The 16,342-nt window shown below is 37.9% G+C and overlaps 1 protein-coding gene across 1 annotated transcript in view; it reads right to left on the bottom strand.

The window, feature by feature from the left end:
• Positions 1-674: 674 nt before the first annotated feature.
• Positions 675-16,342, bottom strand: part of HAT1 (histone acetyltransferase 1) — a 31,947-nt gene continuing 16,279 nt past the window's right edge. Inside the window, exons 5-11 of the mRNA XM_081945748.1 lie at positions 15,848-16,027; positions 15,512-15,633; positions 14,901-15,005; positions 14,493-14,599; positions 3,175-3,326; positions 1,381-1,497; positions 675-1,072 (exon numbers count right to left, since the gene is read on the bottom strand). Of these exons, the coding sequence (XP_081801874.1) occupies positions 905-1,072; positions 1,381-1,497; positions 3,175-3,326; positions 14,493-14,599; positions 14,901-15,005; positions 15,512-15,633; positions 15,848-16,027 (951 nt within the window). The 3' untranslated portion in view covers positions 675-904. The remainder of the gene's footprint in view (positions 1,073-1,380; positions 1,498-3,174; positions 3,327-14,492; positions 14,600-14,900; positions 15,006-15,511; positions 15,634-15,847; positions 16,028-16,342) is intronic.

Genomic DNA, 16,342 nt, shown 5'->3' with positions numbered 1-16,342 from the left:
AGATTTTAGTGATTTGGATCATGGATCCTATTATTCTCAAAGGTGAGAGAGGGCTTTCAATTTTTATTGTTCTGGGATCCTTTGCGATTTCCTGGCCTATCTGATATTATGCAGTTGGTGTGACTTTGACAGAGAGCCACACTAGGAAAAAATCACTGTTGTCCCACACTATGACATTAAGAAATAAGCTTTAGAAATAATTTACTAACTAGAGCTAATAGGCAGGTAATCTTTTTTTACAGAGGTCTGTGGACACTTTTTAGTAGGAGTGCAATCTGTCTGCAATTTGTATAGAGAGAATTTCACTGTGATAAGATGAACTAAAGTCTGAGAATTTATATACGGCAGGACTGGCCCAAATGAGACTTGATTGTTTAATGAAAAAGATGCTTAACTGATATTAGCTTGTCCTTTATTTATGACTCTTAAAAATGCAATTATTAACTGCTTTTATATTTTTAATTTGAAGTGTTATATAAGTGTTTTAAATAAATAAAACCATTTTTCCTTCCTAGAGTTCAATTTTTGATGCAAACCATTATTTGTTTTACTCATTATTACTGAGCATCGTTTCACAGAGTATTAATATTTATGCCATTGTACTCTGGTATCTTGTTAAATCATCTCAATTGGTAAGCTAGATCTTACACATACTATGCAGGGATTCAGACCAGTTTTTTTAATGCTTGTAATCTACTTTCTTTATTTCAGCAAAGTACCAGTAGATTGAAGTACTGGTTTTTAGAATCTACAACACAAAAATATAAAAAATCCAAAATACAGAAAACCACAGTCATTTCGAAAGTGATTAAAATGTCACATGAAATTTTGCAGTGGAGCAGTGATCATGAATGTATTTCACAATGCAATAGGCAGAAGTTTGCGTGTTTCTTACAGAGAATCCTCAGACCTGAGCAAGTCGTTCTAGGACTCGTCGATAATCTGAAATAAGTTGCTGGTAGGTCTCTTCCAACTGTTTATGTTGTAAATTTATGTCTATTTGGTTCAACTGATTGGTCAACTCTTCTGGTCTTAAACATCTTCTCATCTTGGCAATCTCTCTCTGCTTTTTCTAGAAAACAAAGCATTCACACATATGAACAACATCACCACATTTCACCACCTCCTGCCAGTTCATTGACACTGTGCTAAAATGATAGATTTGTATTCTACTAAAATAAATTAAAGATTAATTGGAGATTTCCTTACCAGGAACAGAAGCAGAATACTAAAAGGACTTGGAGAAGGGATATTCAGACAAAATAAAAAGACGGAAAGAAAGTTGGCATTTGGGAAAGTCTGAGTGGTGGACAAAATATTCATTCACTCCTTCCCCTCATGACAAATTCAAATAAAAAATTAAAATGATAGAAAAGCCACCTTATATGGGCCCATCAATCTTCTTTTTACATCCAATCTAAAACTTCTGGATTGTTCTGCATTACTCATGTCTGTTGCATGTAACCGGAGAATTTCATAAACTCGCCGTGTATGTTGCTAAGAGTAAAAGGAAAAACATATGATAAAAAGTGTTGAAATTATTGCTTCCCAATGTACAAAGTTAAAAATCTTGCCTACTATCTTTTCTTCTTGACTACTGTTTCCATTCCTTAAACTTCAGCAGTCACTGTACAATTCATCATATCCATTTTACCTATCCTCCTTTTTCAAGGACCTAACTTTCTCAAATCTTGGATATTCATTTATAGCAGTTATGTACCACCTAGCCTACATAACTCCAGGTTGTTTAAAATAGTAAGATTAATACATAAAACTCAAACATATCAAAACCTAACCTCAGCAAGATATAAATTGCGAAAACATAACAGACATTAAGCTCCTGATCAAAAAGTGGCACATAATTCTAATAAGCAAATAAATAATTCTGGGGTGTGGGGGTGGATGAGGTGTGTGTTACAATTTACTCACATTTTTGTTTTGGCAAAAGCTTTATTTTCATTTTGAAATCTGTAAGTTTCAAATAGTTGAGCCTTCTGAACCTTTTCTCCCTAGAAAATTGATGTCCTAAATCCCTCAAAGGCTTTATTGAATAACTATACAAAAGTCAGATCTCAACAACAATTTGAAATTGACTGTTGGTAACCAATACAAATATTACCATGAATTTGGAAAAAAATAGTATCTTGACCTAGAAACATTGTCTAAAAATTCAAAAAGCTACCTTAAAACGCATGGGGTTTGTAGAACCTATCCGTAAAAAAAGCTGTATTGTACTAAATAGTTTTCAACATAATTACGATTATATATAGTTTTGGTTATAATGTAGTTCTTCTGTAAATAATTCCTTATCTAAGGGCACTTTGCAGATAGTCCTAGACCCAGAACCATTTGTTCAGTGACCATTCAAAGTCATGACAGCACTGAACAAATGGTAGTTATAACCAGTCCTCGGCATTCTCACCATCCTAGCACCCCTATGGTCACATGATTGCAATCTTGGCACTTGGCAAGCAGTTCACACTTGCAACCAGTTGCAGTGCTCTACAATCCTATGATCACAACCTTCCCTGCTGGCTTACTCAGTCAAATGGAAAGCCATCAATCTGGGAAGGTTAAAGGTCACTGGGATAAGTATCCCCCACCCATGCTCCCTTCTGTAGATCTTCTGCACTTGCACTGCATTGGTCAGTCATGAGCCTCATGCACTCATCCCAACCCTTGTCATGCCTTTCTCACACTCTCACCAACTTGGGCCATAACTCTTGCATACCCTCTCATGTACCTTTCCTGACCTGTGGCTCTTGTGAACCTGCCCTGACCGTCCCCCACATCTCTTTATTCCCTCCCCCTGCCTGCTAGTCTGGGACATGCAACTTCCTGCCAGCTTCCCCAATGACCTTAGTTGTGGGAAGTGGGCAAGAAATTGCCTCCCCTAATGATAATGGGATTCCGTTAACAGCAGCAACCAGGACTGTAAGGATTGCCAGCCCTAGTGATGATGAGAGCATGCTTAGCAACAGAAATTTGGTCCCAACTGCTGTCATAAGTTGAGGATTGCCTATACCTCTATCATTTTACATTCCTGCAGCTGCAAGAGAAAAGAGAAATCAACGGAAATCTTTTTTAGCAAAGTCCCAGGTTGGATATAGAATACGTCTTCAAACAGGACACCAATTTGGTCAATATTGGCTACATTTAAAATATTATTAATACCTTATTTACTTTCAGCTTCTGTTGAGCTTCTATTACCATATCTTGACTGAAGCCTTGCTGAAGATTCTCTGGAGAAAAGCAGGGTAAATCTTGACACAATTTTACTAATACAAAATCTCGCAATTTCACATAGCTTTCAGATGGATCTTCAGCTAAAAGAAGAAAAGATAATTATTAGATTTTCAACCAGAAGTTTCCCTTTATGAATTACTACTACAAGACAATTCAAAACAGTTAAAGAAATACCTGCGATTATCCATATACCCATACCCAAGGCCTGAAACCATTCCATTGCTGATGTCAGTTAAAAAAAACAACCAACAAACCTACCACCAGGGTTTGCTTAACATTCTCATTCAAATACCCAAGATATCTTCATTGCTTTATGAAAGTGGCAGGGGTTGTTTCTGCTCCAGTGTGCAGGTGGAACAACACAAGCACAAACAACAAGCACAAGCCATTGGAGATCAGTGGCCTTGCAAGTAACATGGTCCTATACCAGTGGTGGGCAACCTTTTTTTTTTCAACTGAGCCAAATCTTGCCAAAACCACGATTGAAATTTATTTTGAGAGCCACATTTTTAAAACCGAAAATACATAGGATGGTACACTGTTTTTAGTTTCAATAAACTCTGGCATTTGAAGCACGCAAGTCTTAAAGCTGTCAAGTTACAAGATCCTTGCATCCCTAACCCTTTAGGAAAAAAACCCAGGGTCTTCAAACCTGACAGCTTGAAGACTTGTGGACTTCAACTCCCAGAATTCTGAGAATTGAAGTCCACCAAGGGCATCAATCATATTAGCCCAGGGATCTGCAAAATTGGCTCTTAAGACTGGTGGACTTCAACTCCCAGAATTCTGAGAGTTGAAGTCCACCAAAGGCATCAATCATATTAGCCCAGGCAGGGATCTGCAAAATTGGCTCTTAAGACTGGTGGACTTCAACTCCCAGAATTCTGAGAATTGAAGTCCACCAGTCTTAAAACAGCCACCTTTGCAGACCTCTGTGTTAGCCCAAAGCCTGGCGCTGGGCGGGCCTTGCTCCCCCATTGGTGGAGCCCCAAGAAGCGAGGAGGGAGAAAAAGAGACGGAGGCAAGGAGCTTCTCCCCCCCCCCCCCCGCAAAAATCTTATCAGGGAGCCGGCGGGCAGTAGCAAATTAGCTGATCACGCGGCGTGATCAGCTAATTTGCTACTGCCCGCCCGGCTCCCCGGTTAGATTTTTGCTGGGAGGAGGTGGGGGGGGGAAGCTCCTTAGCCTCCGTTTCTTTTTCTGCCTCCTCGCTTCTCGTCCCCGCCCGACTTCAGGATCCTCCCTAATCATTGTGGGTCGAAAAGAAAAAAGGGAAAGGGGCGCTTGTTTTGAAGTGCCCGAGAGGAGGGAGGGGAGCAGGCGCCCGGCACACAGAAGAGCCACATTAAAACACTTTTAAAACACTCTTTACACACGTAAAGAGCCGCATGTGGCTCGCGAGCCACGGCTTGCCGACCACTGTCCTATACCATGTAGAGCTTTACAGGCAATAACAAGCACTTTTAACTTGGTAGCTCTGTGGAAGTTGGTGCATCTGAAACCCACTGGAAACTACTGCAACGCAAGTGGCAGGCAACAATGTGTTACAAAATGCCTGGAATTGCTGAAATGCTGCATCCTGCTGCATTCTGGACAAGATGCATCTTCTGAATACTTTTCAAGGGCAGGGCCAACTAGAGTATATTACCGTAATAGAAATGGGCAGGATACTGAAGTGCACCTCCCATTTCTATTACTATGAGGAGTGTTTCCTCATATAGAAAAAGGTGAAATTGGCACGAGATAGAATCCATTAGATTTGGGCAGCTAATAAATCTAAATACAAGTAGTTTTCCTTAATGAAGCTAATTGGGACTAGAAACTCCATTAAGAGATGTGGTTGTAAGTTGAAAAAAATCATGTGACCACACTGCTTAGCAATGACAGTTCCGGCAGTCCCATAAGTAAGAACCTTATGTGACTTGCTGCCAGCTTCCTCATTGACTTGGTTTGTTGGATGCCAGCAGGGAAGGATGCAAATCATGAACATGTGACCATGGGAAGTTGCAACAGCCACAAATATAAGGACCAATTGTGACTGCCGCTTATTCAGTGCCATTCAGTACCAAGTTCAAATGGTCACCGAATGATTAAACGAGAACCACCTGTAAATACAATAAATCTATAAAAATCTGTGCAAAACCTCTCCTGGCTATAGTTGCCAGTTACTCTTTGAGCGGACCTGTTATTACAATAAGACCTCCAAACTGCACACCAGTTCTGTCTGAGGAAGTGCAATCTATTCAGAGCAAAAGATGAAAAGTTTCCTAATCCTCCCCAATTCACAGCTACCCAGTTATGCCAGACTGAGTTGAAGCCTGTTCTTCTCCATCCAGACCTTCACAGCCATCAGACACTAAGAACTCCACACTTAGTAGCGTACTGGTAATACCATACCAAGTCTCAATGGATGACCTCATCTGGTTAGCTTCATTTAGCCTTTTAGGAATACAGAGTGTACAGTCCTGAGGAACCCCAGAGCAGAAGCTTCAGGCTCAACCCCTTTTTCCTATTAACAATGATTAGATTGGCCTTGGGGAAAGGAGAAGAGCCACCCTAACATTCTGTTTCCCTGTATCAAGAAGAGCCAGGACAGCTTTTCCCCAGCTTCCAGCACATAGGAAGAGTTCCTGACCTCACTTCAAAACTTTAACTCTTTGCTACATGCTTAGCCCTCTTCAAAAATCTATTTTGAGTCCTGCAAACACATACCCAACCCTGCTACTGCCCCAGTCCAAAACAAAAAACCCTTTGCAAGGAAATTTATACCAACACATTAAAAAAATAATAGATTGTGAAACCTAGCTCCCATTTTCCTCTTCTGAATATTTCAATGACTCAGAAATAGTAATATCCCATTTCATTCTACATGCATCACATGTATTTAGTTAGATAAATGTAACGTATACATGTATACATTCATTATGCTTAAACTACTACACTCTCAAAGACTCGTAATGATTTGCAATATAAGCACAAACACAACCAATAAAACAATGTATCATAATACTTAGTGTCATTCTTAGGTATCTGCAACTGAAGATGATCTTAATGATTAAAACATTTTTAAATAATCATTTTCAAGATGATTCTAAACACTGAACATTAAATGAATTTCTAGTCTATATCCCACGCACCCCCAGAGTGTTGTATTTGCATATTTAACTTTTCATATATATGTATGCATCCATATTTGATAATGAAAGCCATGAATTTTGAATATTTTTTGTTGATTTCTCACAGGTTGATTTAATAGGCCACTGCAAAGAGCAATCCCTTGTGGTGAATAAGCATTTTTTCCTACATATTTTTGGTTTCCTTCCACAAAGGATTTTACTTAAAGATACCATGACCAACCTTGTCGGTCTTTGGCAGAAAAGATTTTTGTACTCATCCTTATAAGGTGTACCCTTCTCATACCAGGCTCCCTCATCCTGGTAACTTGGGCCATGGTCTCAGAAACCAAATTAATCCAATTAATACATTTTTGTTGAATTTTGAATTATACCTCCCAATTCTGAACTCTCTCAGTCTTTGAGCAACGAAATGAATATTAAGCTTGGACTGTTATTTTAAAAGTGTTTATGTAGTCTGGTTTGATCAATTCCATTATGTTGGTTTAATTAAATTTGCCAGTTCCAGTGTTTGAATTAACTCTGAGTCAAAAAAGAGGCAAAATTACACAATGCAATTCACTTAGGCATAATAAATATTGAAACTACTAAAAAGTGAAGCCACTAACTACTATGGAATACTCCATTCTTTGATCCAAAGTTATTTTTGTGTAAAAAGATGTAGCAAATTATCAGTATGGTCTCAGTAAAAACCTCATAAATGTTCATTGCATCCAAAGTTTCAGAAGCCATGAGGGTATTCGGACCAGACAATGAATGTAACAAATGTGCAACAGGCTGAATTTAGCCATAGCTTTCTGTTGGCTATTCATGTATTCAAATAAACACTTTGTGCTAGTTTTGCTGATAAGGAAAAGATGGGAAGAGAGAGATTTAGTGTTATATAGGAAGTGTTCCCGCAGGGGAAAAAGAGAGGGGCCCCAGATACTAGACTGGCATTAGATGCATTATCTTAAAAATTCAAAAACTGGGGAAGAACTTGAAAAAGAAATGAGGTAAAATTAATAACAAAAAACTAAACGTGAGCTGTGAAACCGGACTTAAATTGGGCAGTAGCTACGTTGAAGCCTTGTTGGTTTGAAGGTAAATCCCGAGAAGAATGTTGAAGACCCAAAGAGGAAGATGTGTTGTGGGATGTAGTTGGACAAATGAGCCTCCTGGGATAGAAGAGCATGAAAGATCAAAGGCTTTACCAACTAGAGTAGAACCAACTGGCAGCCAGACTCACAGAGGGAAAATTGCTCTCAATATTTGTAAGATTCTCCTAAATTCTAAATTATAAAGTAAGTCGTGCTCATATATATTAAGTCAACATTATGGAGTGCATACGCATTCCAGTCAGAAAATACTTATGTCACCTTATATTAAAGCAGAGAAGAAAGATTAGGTCACTCTGCAGTTCAAAATCTTCAACCAGCTATGTTTATCTAGAAATGGAAAAGAGGAGGTCGATTAGTAGAAATGGTAAAATGGATCCGTCTGGCCAGGGGTAAAACAAGTAATTTTATACAAGACTGGAAACCTTTTATGGACTTTTTTCTTCTTCCAGAAAATGGAAAAAAAAGAATAAAATGGTGATTTCTGGATTTGCTGAATGAAAAAAAGGTTGAGTATGGGACAGAGATTTTTGTAATATAATTTTAAAGAGGGAGTAATGATAATTAAGTTTGTAGCTAAATTGTATTTTATCCAATTCCATTTTGCTTTTATGAAATTTTAGTAATAATTTGTTTCTGGAACTCTGCACTTTGATATGGCCCAAGGCCCAATTAATAAAATTAATGAAAATGAAAGTTTGTAGCTGCTATAAAGAAATCACTTCTTTAATTATCCTGTTCCTTTTTCTAGCTGTACTGTTTTTTTAAACTTTTTCTTTTATCTTCTATTTTCTACCTTATTTATATATTTCCATGTTTATCTTTTAGCTATGTTAAAATCTTCATAAAATTTATACCTTTTTTTTAAAAAGTATAGGTGGAAAGGTCCAAGTTTAACATTTCTGGATGTAAATAAACTTGCTAAATCGATAAAGGAATGCAATTAGGAAATCAAGACTAGATTCTTAACCAAAGTAACTTGCTTGTTTTTATGTTTGGCTTTTTGAATAAAAGGAAAAATAATCTGAAACAGTTTATATTGGGTTTTTCTAAAATCTTGAGAATCTACAGCAAGCTCTTGTGACAAAACATTTTACTATCAAGAACCTGCCAGGATAGAAACCATGCTAAGTAATAAAACCATTTTCTTCCCTAAGCATTAATGTCAGGAATTTATCTCTTTCAATACCATTAAGGAAGCTAGGCTGTATGAAATGGTGCAGTTCTGTTGACAGAATAATATACAGGTAGTTTTAGGCTTAGGACTACAATTAACTCCAAAATTTATGTTGCTGAGAAATTTGTTAAGTGAGTTTTGCCTCATTTTATGACTTTTCTTGTCACATTTCTTAAGTGAATCACTGCAGTTGTTAGATTAGTAACATAGCTGTTAAGTGAATCTGGGTTCCCCATTGACTTTGCTTGTCAGACGGTCACAAAATGTGACCATTCATATATATGAAAAAGTTGTGGAGAATCTGAATGTAAATCACATGACTACGGGGATGCTGCAATGGTCGTAAGTGTGAAAAATGGTGTTAAGTCACTTTTTCAGTGTCACTGTCACTTTGAACAGTCATTAAATGAACTGTTGTAAGCCAAGGACTATCTGTACAGCAGCACAACATATTCCTCTTCATCCCTGTGCTTTCAAAAGACTGAGGGGTAGTAGGGTATCAATACAGGTCTCAAACATGAAGGGTGGTGGGATACTGTTTGTGTAATGCTGGATACCACCATTCTCACTACAAGTTAAACTCAAGAGCCCTAACAGAACATTAGTTTGCTCAGGTAGTTGTTTTCTTATACCAAAACTACGCGATTACTGTTAGGGATGTAACCCTAGGCTTGGCTTGGCAATGTATATAAGCTATGATTACTTTACTGTTACTTTAAATGCTTAAGAGATGTAATTGATTTGTTACCTCATGCAGCCATAAGAGGGAGCCAGAATGGCTGTTAGCTCTCTGTTTTGTTAAATGCTGGTCGGTGTATTTTGAGGTATTGTGGTTTGCTACTGTTTAGCTATATTTTTTGTGTTAGACTGACTATTTTGATAACTGAATTACTGAACCGTGTATGACTTGGACTGTTAACCGGACTCTGAATACTTCTATATTTCTACATAATAAACTACTATATTTTTATACTATTCAGTGTCTCTGTATGCTGGTTTGTGCGTGTTATTCCATATCACTCTCATTACGCTTCTCTGCATACTCGCTCTTCTAACGGGGAGCTTAATTACTTAACACTTACATATTATGTATTGCAGCTCTCAGTAAAAAAAAAATGTTCCCTGAAACTGCTAGAATTTCATCTCATCAATAACTATTTCACAAATGCGATTATCTTGGGTATCTCCCTTAGTTTGATGCATTTTTTATATAGCCACCTGATAACTTTCAATATCATCTCAGTTTCCTAATTGTCTATCCTGTTCCCATTTGTCCAACCCAGTTGTCTTTTAACAACAGCAATGAGAAATAGATGAAAAACTCTGCATTTCAAGCTCCTAGTAAAAAAAACGGCATGTTCCCTAGCAAATTATTCTACAGGGCAATTTAATCTGTTTTAGAGTACTTTTACTGAAAAATACGCATCACACTCTATATAATGAGACAGAGCCCTGTTTTGTTTGCTACAATGTGTACTGACGGTTCCATTTCTATCTACTGTAAGTAACACAGTAAATATGTATCTTATAAAAAAAATTCAGATAGATTTTTTTAAAAATTGACATTTACGTTACCCTTAGTGAACGATATGGAATATTTGGATGATTTTGAGGGACAAGGGGAAGGGATGCTGGCTAGGGAATAATCAGACAGGAAAAAAGAAGCCTACAGCAACTTTAACACTCAGAGAAAGAAACTTAGGAAAAAATCACCCTAAAAGTGGCGAGGGAAAGTTTGTATCTTCAGACTTACACAATTCTGTTAATGTAGTCTTATGACAAGACTTCATTAAAGTAGTTTTAGTACACTTAGTTGTGTTTCCTGTCTGGTTTACTATGGAGGTCTGACAGACACCAGCTAGGGTAGTATTTAAAAAAAATTGGGTGTAGAGTGACGAAATGGTATCCTGTGTGATGTTATATGGCTTTTATAAATGAGACTGAAATTCAAGTACAGATATGCAATCGCCATTCAGGTGTATGTCTACATTAATTACATTATTTAACTTTACATGAATCTCTCTGTGTTTTTACCCTGCCACCATCGAATGGGAAGCCATTTTTAAAATTTAGAAACTTTAAATCATACAACTTAGACGCAATATAGAGATTAGTTTAGCTTTTCTGAGCACATTCATTCAACTGCATAAAAGGCACATAATGAGACTGACAATTTGCATGGTAGTGATTTGCTTCCAATACAATTATGCTACCAGCATTTCTTTCCCCACCACTGTCCTGCCATCAAATATAATCCCTCACTGATGTGTGAGGAATATGTTAAAATACATATTATAATAAGGCTGCATAATACTTCAGACTGAAAGGCAAAAAGGTGACTTGGAGCATGCATGGGCACCAATGTACCACCTGTCTGCAATCTCTGAGACCAAATAGATCTTTTCCCAAGACTGTTCAGCAGCTGCAGGGAGCAGACATGCAATCCCAGAAAAAGACACAGCTGCTTTGAGTTGCAGACAAGTGCTATATAAGGAGCCTGCCCACTCCAAAACCCTCCTTTGCCTTTGAATCCAAAACATGGGCACAGCCCTACATTATAATGCAAGAATGACCCTGTAGAGTTTGAAAAGTGGCTTGTGAAAGTATATCAATTTTTGTTTAAGAAACACAAAACTTGAAAGTGTACAGAAACAATTTATAAAGACTATCTCATGCTTTCAGTATAGCAGAGGGACAAATATGAGTTCAAATGAACTAGTGTACCGGATACCAAAGAAGCTTAATCGCTTCTCCTTTCACAAAAGGGTCTTGGATCATAAATATTTAAAGAGGAAAATAGTTTTATGACTGTCCCTTTCTAACAGCTCCTTCTAAAAGACAGGAACTTACAAAAAGAGGTAAAATATGGCCAAATCTGCAGCATGAAGGATAATTGGCAAAGAGATAGAGTAGCCACACGGCAAGATAGGCTGCAAATAAATTTAACAAATAGATAAATAAGAGGAATCTGTGGATCCATGTGAATATAATTTATTTATATTTATTTTGCTATCATACCATACCATTTTTAGTATATACATACAGTGGGGAAAAACGTATTTAGTCAGCCACCAATTGTGCAAGTTCTCCCACTTAAAAAGATGAGAGAGGCCTGTAATTGGCATCATAGGTAAACCTCAACTATGAGAGACAAAATGAGAAAACAAATCCAGACAATCACACTGGCTGATTTGGAAAGAATTTATTTGCAAATTATGGTGGAAAATAAGTGTTTGGTCAATATCAAAAGTTCATCTCAATACTTTGTTATATAGCCTTTGTTGGCAATGACAGGTTTAGGTTTAGGTTTATTTGGATTTATATGCCGCCCTTCTCCAAAAGGACTCAGGGCGGCGTACAACATTAAAAACACACATCACAAAAGTTAAAAAAAGATTAAACCCATTTCCAAAAAGACCAAACCGATTTTTTAAAAAAGAAACAATACATTTAAAATAAATTAAAATTAACATTAACATTAACAGGCCAGGCCGGCTTGCTGGAAAAGCCAACTTTTTAGGGCGCGTCGGAAGGACCGGAGGTCAGGGATTATGCGGAGCTCCGGGGGCAGCTCATTCCAGAGGGAAGGCGCTCCCACAGAGGTCTGTAAGTTTTCACAAGGTTGGCACACACTGTTGCTGGTATGTTGGCCCATTCCTCCATGCAGATCTCCTCTAGAGCAGTGATGTTTTGGAGCTGTCGTTGGGCAACACGGCTTTCAACTCCCTCCAAAGGTTTTCTATGGGGTTGTGATCTGGAGACTGGCTAGGCCACTCCAGGACCTTGAAATGCTTCTTACGAAGCCACTCCTCCGTTGCCCGGGTGGTATGTTTGGGATCATTGTCATGTTGAAAGACCCAGCCACGTTTCATTTTCAATGCCCTTGATGGAAGGAGGTTTGCACTCAAAACCTCATGATACATGGCCCCATTCATTCTGTCCTGTACACGGATCAGTCGTCCTGGTCCCTTTGCAGAGAAACAGCCCCAAAGCATGATGTTGCCACCCCCATGCTTCACAGTAGGTATGGTGTTCTTTGGATGCAACTCAGCATTCTTTCTCCTCCAAACATGACGAATTGTGTTTCTACCAAAGAGTTCTATTTTGGTTTCATCTGACCATATGACATTCTCCCAATCCTCTTCTGGATCATCCAAATGCTCTCTAGCAAACTTCAGACGGGCCCGGACATGTACTGGCTTAAGCAGGGGGACACGTCTGGCACTGCAGGATCTGAGTCCCTGGCGGCGTAGTGTGTTATTGATGGTAGCCTTTGTTACGTTGGTCCCAGCTCTCTGCAGGTCATTCACTAGGTCCCCCCGTGTGGTCCTGGGATTTTTGCTCACCAGTCTTGTGATCATTTTGACCCCACAGGGTGAGATCTTGCGTGGAGCCCCAGGTCGAGGGAGATTATCAGTGGTCTTGTATGTCTTCCATTTTCTAATTATTGTTCCCACAGTTGATTTGTTCACACCAAGCTGCTTGCCTATTACAGATTCAGTCTTCCCAGCCTGGTGCAGGTAATTTTGTTTCTGGTGTCCTTCGACAGCTCTTTGGTCTTCATTGTAGCGGCGTTTAGAGTGTGACTGTTTGAGGTTATGGACAGGTGTCTTTTATACTGATAACAAGTTCAAACAGGTGCCATTGATACAGGTAATGAGTGCAGGACAGAGGAGCCTCTTAAAGAAGAAGGTACAGGTCTGTGAGACCCAGAAATCTTGCTTGTTTGTAGGTGACCAAATACTTATTTTCCACCATAATTTGCAAAAAAATTCTTTCCAAATCAGCGTGATTGTCTGGATTTGTTTTCTCATTTTGTCTCTCATAGGTGAGGTCTACCCATGATGCCAATTACAGGCCTCTCTCATCTTTTTAAGTGGGAGAATTTGCACAATTGGTGGCTGACTAAATACTTTTTTGCCCCACTGTATAGAGGGTACTCTTCTGTATATTACATCAGAAAACAATGGTTTGGAGACTAACATCCATGGAAGCAGTGTCTTATTAGAGTTTTCTTGTCAAACTATATTTTCTATTGACTGAAATGAGGATGAAGCAATTTCTACCACTTTCCCTTATTCCGTATAGTTTCTTTGGAGGTGGAATGATTGATTCAGACAATGAAATGAAGGGAAAAGAATCAATAAAGATTAATTTCCCTCTTACGTTCTGGATAAACATAGTAGAAATGTCTGATTCTTTCCTGAGGAAAGAATTCCTCACGATATTTCTGATATTTATCAGAGACAAATTACACAGAAGTTTTTATTTTCCTTTTTATCTTTTTAGAGAAACTAGCATATTTTACTTTTTAACTTTAAAAATAAAGTTATGGTTCATTTGTTCTATGGTCAATTTGGACCTTTTCAAAAGTTGATTCCAAAATTATTTTACAGGATTCGTTTCATTTCCTTCAGATACACATACATTTAACCTCCCATGTTTAAAAACACAACTGTATGTGTTTATAGAAATAAGTTAGAAATAAGTTCCTGAAGAGTAGTTTTTGATTTAAAAGTTTGCCTCAAGCAAACAATCTCTCCAAGGCAATTAACCACTGCCTCCCCCCTCCAACAACTTAGATTCCTTGTCATTCCAGCTATGTACTTTGCAACCAAAATGCCTAATTATCTGGTAATCCTTTAGCAAAGGGATGGATTTCCATGATGCACTCTTCTCAGTAAGAAAAGGATTTGAACAATTATATTATACATAGTTCTTATGTAAGAAAGGATAGCATTATCTTGACCGCTGATTAGTTGAACTTTGAAAGTTCACTTCATTTTGACAAATGAATTTTAAAAACTAATAGCTTCAATGACGATTCATTTCACATACCTGTTATATCAAGCACTGTAGGAGATGACATGTAGTATCTATGGACAGTTTCTAATAGCCGGGCTCCATGGCCTTCTCCTTGGAACGGAGGCAATATCAGCATTTGGCTACAGGATGAAGGGGAAAAAAGTTAACTGAAAGCTGTACATTTTACTTTTAAAACTTATTTATAATGATTTGCTATATAAATGAGTTCGTATACAAGTAACTCTGAGATTCTTTCCCATTTTAGATGCAAAGAACAACATTTAAAAAAACGCAAAGCCAACCAAAATCTTCAATTAAAAAAAAAATATCCCCCCTCCCAAATTAAAACCAAAATTAAAACCATTATCGACTATTATTGGGAATTTCAACAGTCCTCTCTTCTGAAATAAAAGGCAAGGCACGTGTTATGCTTCCAATTACCTTACACGTGGCCGGGTTTTGTCTGGGTACACATAGTAATTATAGACTGTCATATAGCCTACAGTCGCAGAGAGTGTCGCTCCATCCTTATTATACTTCTCAAATCTGCAGATAAAACAGAAAGCCAAGCAGGTCAATTACAGTCGCGCTCCCATGCAGTGTCCATTTTCTTTTCTATTCTGTGACTGAATTTTCAGTGTCAGCAAGCTACTCTGTGCGCGCCCAATGGGTACACCTGCTATGTTCTGAATGTACAATTCACTTAATTGGTGTGCAGCAACTTGGATAAATCAGACCTCTTTACAGCACTTCACCACACTTGCCTATTATGACGATGAATAGGTGGCAAGTAAAAGAAAACACAGGCAAAGCTCATTTTACTGTTTAAGCCCTACATTCAGAGCTCCAGTGGACAACAGTATTTAATTTGGCTCTATTCTCAAGGTCTTGCGAAACATAATGGATGCAAACTCCAGCTTGATAAACAATAGTTTTTTTTCCTGTCCTGAGAAAAATATCATTATACTGTCCCAATAATTGGCCAGCCACAATTAAAATGCAGCCTTTATGGAGGTAATAAGGTCCCACTATTGCTTTAGAATTGTACCTACACTAGAAAGTAGTTCCATCTTTCATCATCCACGTCAATAAAGCTCGCTGTTTCAATAAACCACATCAAGAAGGTCTGAAGCCTTTCATGATACTCTCGAAAGCCTGGGCATGTCATGTCAGCCTAGGGAAAAAGCTAGAAGAAGTCAGGTGAAACTTTTCGCAGATGTGAAAAGAGCTCTTAGAAGGGTACATTCAGATTCTTTGGCAGGCACAAAAAGTGATATGACCCCCCAATAAGTTTTTTTTACATATATCGTGAACAATTAACTGAATGTCATTTAAATGTTGTCATGAAAATTTGTCACTTTGGGCAAATCGTGGTGTTGTTGTTTTACCTTGTATATTTGATACGTTATGTCTTCACCTGCTTCTTCATTATGCAAAGAATATGTATGCAATAATATCCCAAATGGCTTAAAGTTAACTTCTTTTTCCAGCAGAGATACCAAGTCATCTATACTTCGGCTAAAACCTGGGGGAATAATTTCTCTAATTTTACTTTCCACATCATCTGCCTGAAAATAAAGAAGGAAAAGTAATGGGAATGTAAGCTCAGTTACTGGAAAGTTAAATGTAAAGTAATATTTTTCCTATCTACCCCTTGAAGGAATCCTTCTAAAATTCATCAGAAAATTGCTGTATTTTTCTTACTTTAAAGGTTTCAATAAGTTCCACTTTCAAAAACATGAAACAAAAAAGTCCCAATCATTTTATCATCACTGATGCTCAACAATAGATACTTAAGCAAAACACTTAGTTTAGTAAAACATTTACCATAGCTATTACGCTTTTTGGTTGTCGGAGGACAGAGGTTTGTAGTAAAATAGATA

The sequence above is a fragment of the Natrix helvetica genome (assembly GCF_964273705.1).
Source record: "Natrix helvetica genome assembly, chromosome: 1".
In the NCBI taxonomy this organism is placed as follows: Eukaryota; Metazoa; Chordata; class Lepidosauria; order Squamata; family Natricidae; genus Natrix; species Natrix helvetica.
The sequence above is the reverse complement of the archived record's forward strand: the minus strand, read 5'-3'. Positions and strand labels throughout refer to the sequence as shown.